Raw genomic sequence first — 9,311 nt, 5'->3', positions numbered from 1 at the left:
TACACACACACACACACACACACATATATATACTGTATGTGTGTGTGTTTGTGTGTGTGTGATATGCAAGGTTGCATTTAGTTTGAAATTTGGATTATTTTATAAATGCAGTGAGCCCCGATAAATGCAATTTCTAATATTTCTAAAGTGTTTCTTTATAATGAACATCACTTTACCCGCTCTATAACGCAGTGAAAGAGCTCCTGTATTGAACAATCGATTCTCGAGCCATCGATATCAACCTATTCAGCACCACCGCCATGGACAGTACCTGCTAACGTCGCACGTAAGAAGGTTTACCTTAAGCAACATCCTAAGGTATAGTTCGGGGAACACGCCTAGAACAGGTATACCTTTAGTTAAGATATACCTTTAGAGTCTTCGTAGCGAGCTAAGAGACAACGTTATCGGGAAACGCAGCCCTGGTCTTTACTGAGTAATTAAAGACGGCTCCTTAGCTCTTCGTTTTACTTCTGTTGTGTTTGGACCCTTAATTGCTGCTTGCAGCTCTATTTATTATTATTATTATTTTTTTTTTGGTTTTATTTTATTTTATGTATTTTTTTTTCATAGATCTTATATGTTAGGGTGACCATACGTGCCATTTTTCCCGGACGCATCCTGGCCAGGATTTCTATATTGCCTAAAATATCTAGGGTTTGGCTTTGTTTGCGTGTGCAGACTGATCGGTGTATGACATCGGTTCCTTGTGTTTTCGGCTGGCTGTCGAGGTACTTTGAATCAAAGCAATATAGAAATCCTGGCCAGGACGCGTCCGGGAAAAATGGCACGTATGGTCACCCTATTATATGTGAGCCTTAGCAACTTAATTTACACAGTTATATTTAAATTGTAATTTTTTTTTATGGTATATGTACATGAAAAGTGAACAAACACATTCAAGTAAACATTTTTTTAAAAATATTTAAACATTTGTGTATTCATTCTTAAATTATTTCATTACACTGTCTATAAAGATAAAAACTGGGTGCCTTTTTCTAATGAAAACCGTACGTTTGCCGTTTGATTCCTTGTAGGATTTTTGTTTCATGCATTCTTGAGTTTGATCATTAAATTATTTATATTGCTATTTTCAGGGCCGCATTAAGACCTTACTGGGCCCCAGGGCTATGACTTACTGCAGGGCCCTTTATTACAAATATTATATATATATATATATATATAGCTTTAAATAGGATTTTTATCCTATCAAAATTTTGATGCATTGAAATTTTATAATTTTTGTTACCAATTTCAATATTTAAAAAACTAAAAAAAAACTAAAATAAAAAAATACTAGCCTAAGTAAAAACAAGCTTATACTTAAGACAAGTAAACAGCCACAAATTACAAAAATAGACCTACTTGAAACACTTAAAGCACTGAATAAGAAATTATATTGTATAAAATAATTGTACAAATAAACTGAATAGTCTTCACTGTATACATTCAATATACATGCATTCTTATTTAGTTATTCTTAGTTTCCTTCTGCTGTTGAATGTAAAAGTATATGAAGAGTTCATTTGCAAAAACAGATAACTCCATTTTTAACAATTTTCAGAAATGATGTTTTTTCATTGTGCATTCCAATTAATCTTAGTCAAACTGCAGTTGGGTTATTTTGATTAAGTTAAAAAATAACAAAAAAATTCAGCTAACTAACACAATAAAAGACAATAAAAACATGATAACATAATAAAAAAAACATGATTTTTTGAAAATTTTAATAAACAGAGTTGCAAATAAACTCTTCATATATTTGGAACAATACTGGTAACCCAACAGTTGCTGGGCCCCCATGACTTCCATAGTATGAAAAACAAAATACACTACTGGAGTCAATGGGGACCAGAAACTTTCTAGTTACGAACATTCTTCAAAATATCTTATTTTATGTTGAGGAGAACAGGCTGTTTGAGGCTGAGTAAATGATTACAGTATTTTCATTTTTGGGTGAACTATCCCTTTAAAATCTCATCATATTAGGATCTCATATAGCCTACTACTACACATGCTTTATATTTAACTATTAATGTTTGTTTAAGACACAAATGACTGTGTTGACGAGGAGACATTTTGACACATAACTGTGCATTTGAACATTTAAGCACAAGGCGCGAAAATAACTCCAGTTTAGAATTGCGCTGTACGAGCAGGTATGCGCGCCACGCGAATCAGGCTGAAAGCGCAACGCGTGCATTTGCCAAAGTGAATTCTGCCCCACTACTTAATGTACCTGAAAAGTTCAATTTGTTTTTAAACCACAATGCTTAAAATGCGTTTAAATGAAAAGCTTAACCTACATCATGCCGCGCAAAACGATTGATAGGCTATATTTCTACCGGTTTATCTCTCAACCCATAAGCGAATATACTTTGTTCAAACACAAAAAGCAATATACATCCATCAAGTTGTTAACTTGTTAATCAAACTAACCTAACATCTGTGGGGACGATGACGCTGTGATTTTATCTGCTCCATGTGCCCGGTCCACTTCCGCTGTTTCACAACTTCCACTCCATCATCAGCTTTAGTAAAATAACCTGATAGCTGGGGATTTTACTGACTCTCTAACTCATGTTTTCCCCTCTCTCCTCATTTTTTTTTAGAATAGCCCCTCTCTCACTTTCTTTTTAGAATAGTTTACATTTTTACTTATCGAAGACTGTTCTTTACATGACCATTTCCAGATTGTGCCAGAATGACGTGAAGAGAGGTGAATGCGGACATGGCAGCGATCACCTGATTGATACGTGGTGCACGGGTCATTCAAAAGTAAAAATATAGAATAAATGCATTTGATTGGTAAACCAAATTCAAACGTGACGTTTTAATCTCTAAAGGTAATGCATGGAATATATGGAAAAGCTCCACTAAATAATAGCGCTAATATGTAGTCTTCAGTTGACTGTTCCAAGGACACACTTGAAATCGAAAGGAAATCGTGCCTTTTCAGTGGCTGCTCCACAGCTATGGAACAAGTTGCCACCCTATATAAGAACTGCACCAACATACGCTGATTTTAAGTCTCTTCTTAAAACTTAGTTATTTACTGTTGCTTATGGTCATAAGTAAGAGCAGTGGCATAACTGTAGTGTACTATCTGTCGCTGTGTTCTATGTTTACTTTTGTATTTTTGTTATATGCTTAAATTTTGTACAGCCAACAGCTGTTGTTTTTACATGTGCTCTATAAATAAATATGACTGACTGACTGACTGACTATGTGAGGGGCGGAGCTTTGGCAATCGGCGCTACCGATGACCAGTCAATCTACTCCACAGCCAATCACGGGCCCCCTCCTTGTCCGGGCCCGGGGCTTCAGCCCCGCCTAGCCCAATGGTTAATGCGGCCCTGGCTATTTTTCATCATTTTGTTTGAAATGCCTTTTAATTTAAGTCTTTCTCTCGCTTTTTTCTAATCTTTTTCAGTGCTGGGGAAGAATGGGGTGAAAACTCTGAGACCTATGACTCAAGTTTTTACAAAAGGAGTTTGGACAATGACATATACATCTTCACCGCCCCATACGTCAACAGTAAGAAACACACACTCTTACAGTACACATCCCCTCTATAACATTTGGATGGACGTGCGCTCACTTTGGCACGCTGTTTTACTAAGACAGCTGTTGATCTACTTGAAATGCGTACCTACAGATCTCCTGCCAAGGTCAAGTAAGCTTATATTACTGGGGGATTACCATTCAATGAGACTACCTCACATTCACACACGTGTGGTCTGCAGGACTAATACACAGACGGACTAGAAGCACCCATGTGCCAAAATGCAATCCCAGGGGAACGCCTGGTCCTTGTGTTTATGGGAGGTTTTACCGTTTAAGCTAATGGTGAAAGCAGACTGAAACCCTTATAGATCTCTCAAACATTTTGATATCAGATGTAACATATCTACCTTTGGCAGGTGTTACCAGAAGAATTGCATTTGGATACTAAAACCTTGCCTGTTTGGATTAGTTGAAATAAAGCAAAGAGGGCCAATCTGACCTTAAATGCATTTTATTGTTCTGCATTTGTGTCGTCTTTTTCCTTGAAACAGAGAGCAGAGAGTCTGGTTATGAGTCCGGTATCCTTGTCAGTAAAGCAGTGGACTTGGACATTAATGGAGCAAAACTCAAACCTGCTGGTGAGCTCTTAAAAAGTTCAGCTACATTAATGTTCAAAAGTTTGGGGTCAGTATTATTATTATTTTTTTTAATACTTTCATTCATCAAGGATGCATTAAATTTGTCAGACGTGACAGTAAAGGCATTTTATAATGTTACAAAATATTTCTATTTCAAATAAAAGTACTTTTAAACTTCTATTCATCAAAAAAAAAAAACGTTTATCAGTTTCCACAAATCACAGTTTTAAACACTGATAATAAGTTTATTGAGCCTCAAATCAGCATATTAGAATGATTTCTGAAAGATCTTGTGACACTGAAGACTGAAGACAAATAAGAATAAATACAATTTTATGATATATTCAAATAGAAATAAAATACGTATTTAAAATTGTAATAAAATTCACAATATTACTGTTTGATTTTTGACAAAATAAATGCAGACTTGGTGAGCATAAAGGGGAAAAAAAATTACAGACCCTGAACTTTTAAATGGTAGTGAAACTTTCTATTAAATATATAGTCTATGTAATGAATGTTACAACTGTTTTGTTTTAATAGACCTGTTTATAGTGAATTATCAAGGATTTCCAACCAGTAGTAAAGTCATTTCTAAAGTGGTAAAGTAAAACGGTTTATCTTTAGACAAGAAAAGAAAAGAAAACAACCCTGTAATGTCACTGGTATTTGGTTTTTAACAAAATTGGTTAGTTTTTGCGTAAGTAATTTTGTTTGTGTTTTAATGATTCATCACTGATGACTAACAAAGGTTATGATTAATCATTTGGTCATTCTCTACATTAATTAATTTCAGAGCTTTGTGCTCATCAGGGTCTGACCCTGACGTTACTTTCTCTCATCATCTGAATATTTTATCATCATATCTTTTGTCCTCACGTGAGTAAGATTTCAACACCGGTGACAGTGTGTGTTTTATGTTATCATACAGTGGTGGGAGTCAAACTCAACGTATCGGCCTGGATGAACAGCTTCATAAACGCTACCACCAAGAAAAATGTAAGCAGAAATGACCCCCATTTTCCTTATCGGCACATGTGGAAGCTGTTTAGTCCCAAACGCAGCCTCTCTAGATGGGCCGATATTGCCGTCTGAGAGCGGAGATGAATTGGCTCGCTCTAATAAGCGTTGTAAAAGGCTTGTTTCATGAATTCTCACTTCTCTCCTCACATAATTTCCTCTCCGCAGTGCAAGGATGAGATCTGCGGGTGCCTCAGAAATGATAAGGTAGGGTGCTGACTGCTTCATGCTGCTCTGACCTCTGTAGCCACTTATCTAAAGCTGCTTTCACTCTCGGTTTCTGATGAATGGCTGGTTTTACTCCTCAGCAAGTGGACTGCGTGATTCTGGATGATGGCGGCTTTCTGCTCATGTCCAATCAGGATGAATATATCACACAGGTAGAATATATTTACAAGGCTAATGCTGTGTGCTAACAGTCACGCAAAGAAGTAGTTTTCATATTTTCACTCTGATGTTTCAGATAGGTCAGTTCTTTGGTGAAGTGGACCCTGTTCTGATGATCACTCTGGTCAACACCTCACTGTTCTCCTTTAATAAAACCTACGACTACCAATCCGTCTGCGACCCGGAGAGAGAAACTAAAGCTGCTGCCGGACCCCGCTCTATATACGTGGTAAAGTTGAATTGGTCCTACTAAAAATAAAGGGTTGACAAGAACTTTTTATTGTCAGCTTCTTCAGAAAACCATCAATGTGCTGCAGGGTTTGTGGTGGATTTCTGAAATGAGGAAACAAAGTCCAAATTTTGAATTGAGTGTCTTAATACATCTATATTTGTGTGTTTGTTTTTTGACAGCCAACAATCGCAGATATGCTGACTGTAGGCTGGTGGGCCTCCACTGCGGTCTGGTAAGAAAAAACGGACACCACTCGCTGAGAAATAAACGGGTGAAGGATTGCACTTTGAGGTGGATGTTCTCATTTGTTTCTTCCTTTTAGGTCAGTTCTGCAGCAGCTACTTCTCAGTCTGACTCTCCCAAATGTAATGGGAACAGGTATGTTTCACATAAAACATACATATTATATGTGTATGTGTAATGATTTTTTTCCTTTATAAAATGTATATATATATTATTTACAATTATTTAGAAATTATTGTTATTATTATTATTTCATTTTTATTTTTACATATCCTTTTATATAATATTAATATTTATAATAATATTATACATCATTTTTGTCATGTACAGCATATAAACAAACTACATGGATGGAATTGTTTATGTAGTTTAAATGCATTGACTAAGTGAACTTTATATTTTAAATGCAGCAAAATTGATTTCATGCAATGCTGTTAAGTTGTCAAAATGTTCAAGAATTGATGTCGTAATTTGCATCAACAAGCAGCAAAAATGCATTTTGTGAGTGTGCTTGATATATAGGCTGTTGATTTGCGTGTGTGTTTTGACATATACAGTGTGTTGCTGGTGTGTTTTCAGCGTACTCGGAGGATGACCTCTCGGATGCGTTCTCCAAAGAGAGCTGTATCACCGAACAGACGCAGTATTTCTTTGAGAACGAGAACAAATCTTTCTCTGGAGCTATGGACTGTGGAAACTGCTCCAGGTGAGGACTGTTTTTATGTTTGTATGCGCATAAATCCATCCGCATTCCCTCCGTCCGTGTGTGTGGGAGTGCGTGTGAGCATGTGCAGATGATGTCAGCACTGTCTTTCTGTCTCTTCCTGGATAATTGCTCATCCCGGTAAGACATCTCTCCAAGGATCGAGCAGCTCAGCTTTCCTTCTCTTTTTCTTTCCGTCCCCTCTGCCCGCTCCCTCCTTCCCCGGATCCATCCGACGTCCAGCCGTCCAGCCGGCCGTGCTGTTTAATGTAACACCGCAAAAGCGAAACGTGTTGGGGTGGGTGGGGGCGCTCGGCCCGACAGAAACTCTACGCCTCTTTTACGAGCCCCACGTGTGACTCTGCGTATGATAGTTTTTCTTCCATGTTAACTACTTTAGACATGTAAAGTTTAACAAGAGCCATAAAGAGAAATCCATTTGTGAGATCTCAGGAGCTCGAGACCTGAGCTTCGGCATATGTAATTCAATCTTGCTCTCTGAGACATCAACACCAGCTCAGGCTAAAGGAACGCATGTAGTGATGAGAGGACTGCAGGAATTGCCAGCCAAAGAATGGCTTAAACAGAACGTCAAGGATACTATGGCAAATTAGACTTCATATTTCTTTTGATTTTTACATTGGTTATCTAATGTCTGCTTGTCTTCTTTCAGCCCTATAGATATAAAGCTTTTTGGACAACACACTCCCCTCAGAGGTTAAATAATGCCTCTGTTTTGAAGCCTAGTGAGCTGCCTTGCTGTCTACTGCCTACAAACACTAGGGCTGAATCAATACTGAAATTTTGGCTTCAGTACAGTACCATCCTCTGGTCCCATGGTATTGATACTGAATTAAGACCTTAGGCAACAAATAAACGGCCTCAGCTGACTGATAAACTGCAAGAAGTGTCAATAGATTCAATAATTCAATGTCAATAATTCATGATTCCTTTTTAAAGAAAGAAAATAAGTGTTAAGTTCATTAATTGGATTGATAATTAGAATAATGTGTATTTAAATTTTTCCTACAGAGTAAAAAAGTTTCTGCATAAAAAAGAACATAAACTGAAATAATATTTGTACTAATTAATATGAATTAATATTAATATTTTGCAATATTTAATTTTGTTGTGCTTCAATTCTAAAGATATTTCACCATATAAAGAGTACATTGTATGTTTTATTTTTTTGTTAAACATACTACTGTTCGAAAATTTAGGGTTGTAAATGTTTTTTTGTTTTGTTTTGTTTTTGTTTTTTCCAAGTCTCTTTCAAAGCGACCAAGTCTACATTACGTTGATCAAAACTACAGTAAAAACAGGAATATTTATGAAAATATTATTACAATTTAAAATAACTTAAATATTAAAATATATTTAAAGTAAAATATTTTTAGTTTAAAATAACTACAATATTTTAATATATTTAAATGTGAACAGCATTTATTTGAAATAGAACCATTTGTGACATAATAAATGTTTTATTGTCACTGTTCAAATTAGTGCATCCTTGTTGAATAAAAGTATTAAAAAAACTTTTGAATGGTAGTGTATATTCTTGATTTGATTTATGGATAAGTTACAGAACTAAACAATTAGTATGTCAAATTCAGTAAATGTGTTAAACATATTTAATAAATCCACCAACAACTCATTGCAACTTTTATGTTGCAGTCACAAAGCTGCAACTATTTCTGGGTCAGAAAATTGCTTGCATTGCTATAATTATTTTATGAAACACAAAAGAAGATACTTTGAACAAGGTCTTTTCTGTCCATACAATAAAAGTCAGTGAGGTCCAGCGTTGTAATACACATTTGGAGTGACATGAGTTTGAGTAAATGACGACAGAATGTTCATTTTTGTGTGAACTAACCTTTTAAAATGATGTCTAAGTATGCAGCTCACTAGGTTTTGGAACATCACTATAGTTTCTCACAGGATGTTTTTCATGGAGACCACATAAACCCACCTGAAGCACTCTTCTGTGCTCTTATAACCTCTCCTGCTCTCATGAATAAAGCATTCCTCAGAGGGCAGACAGATGTGAGCCACTGAACTTTAGGACTCCATGCTTCTCTGTGATCATCAAGCCCTCCATGTGTGTGTGCATATGTGTTTGAGTGAGTGTGACCCTGATGGCCGCTATGATCTGAGGCTCGTTATGCACCGCCGAGCATGCTGGGTAGCGGTAAACAGCCTGTGATTACCGAGAGAGCAGGTGATGTGTAACAAAGAACTTTTACGCACACATCCCCATATATACGTTTACATGCACACAGGCCGGTGCATAAACCCGTGTCACTCTGTTTTAAAGAGAGGGAGGAGAGCTGTAAAAGAGAACAAGAGAACACTATAAAGAAAACTCATGGCTGAAACTCGTTCGGCGATGACAGTACATAACAAGCTGCCAAACGACGCAGATTTCCAATATAATATACTCATCTCCTGTTACACTTAGTAAAGACTTCCACACATGTTGGGACGGTTTTGGATATGTAAGACGTGTATAATTGATTCCTGACAAAAAGCTTATGCTGACTTACACACAATGTTTTGAGTCGGCAGCCGTTTATACTTA

At 36.5% G+C, this 9,311-nt stretch overlaps 1 protein-coding gene across 1 annotated transcript in view; it reads left to right on the top strand.

Moving 5' to 3' along the window:
• The window catches only part of LOC107738419 (voltage-dependent calcium channel subunit alpha-2/delta-1-like), a 117,111-nt gene that overhangs the window by 89,894 nt on the left and 17,906 nt on the right, over positions 1-9,311 (top strand). The window contains exons 27-35 of the mRNA XM_016550188.1: positions 3,434-3,537; positions 4,059-4,145; positions 5,077-5,144; positions 5,334-5,372; positions 5,474-5,545; positions 5,629-5,781; positions 5,964-6,016; positions 6,107-6,162; positions 6,607-6,733. Coding sequence (XP_016405674.1) covers positions 3,434-3,537; positions 4,059-4,145; positions 5,077-5,144; positions 5,334-5,372; positions 5,474-5,545; positions 5,629-5,781; positions 5,964-6,016; positions 6,107-6,162; positions 6,607-6,733 — 759 coding nt within the window. The remainder of the gene's footprint in view (positions 1-3,433; positions 3,538-4,058; positions 4,146-5,076; positions 5,145-5,333; positions 5,373-5,473; positions 5,546-5,628; positions 5,782-5,963; positions 6,017-6,106; positions 6,163-6,606; positions 6,734-9,311) is intronic.

The sequence above is a fragment of the Sinocyclocheilus rhinocerous genome, unplaced genomic scaffold (assembly GCF_001515625.1).
Source record: "Sinocyclocheilus rhinocerous isolate Xijiao unplaced genomic scaffold, SAMN03320098_v1.1 scaffold975, whole genome shotgun sequence".
In the NCBI taxonomy this organism is placed as follows: domain Eukaryota; kingdom Metazoa; phylum Chordata; class Actinopteri; order Cypriniformes; family Cyprinidae; genus Sinocyclocheilus; species Sinocyclocheilus rhinocerous.
The sequence above is the reverse complement of the archived record's forward strand: the minus strand, read 5'-3'. Positions and strand labels throughout refer to the sequence as shown.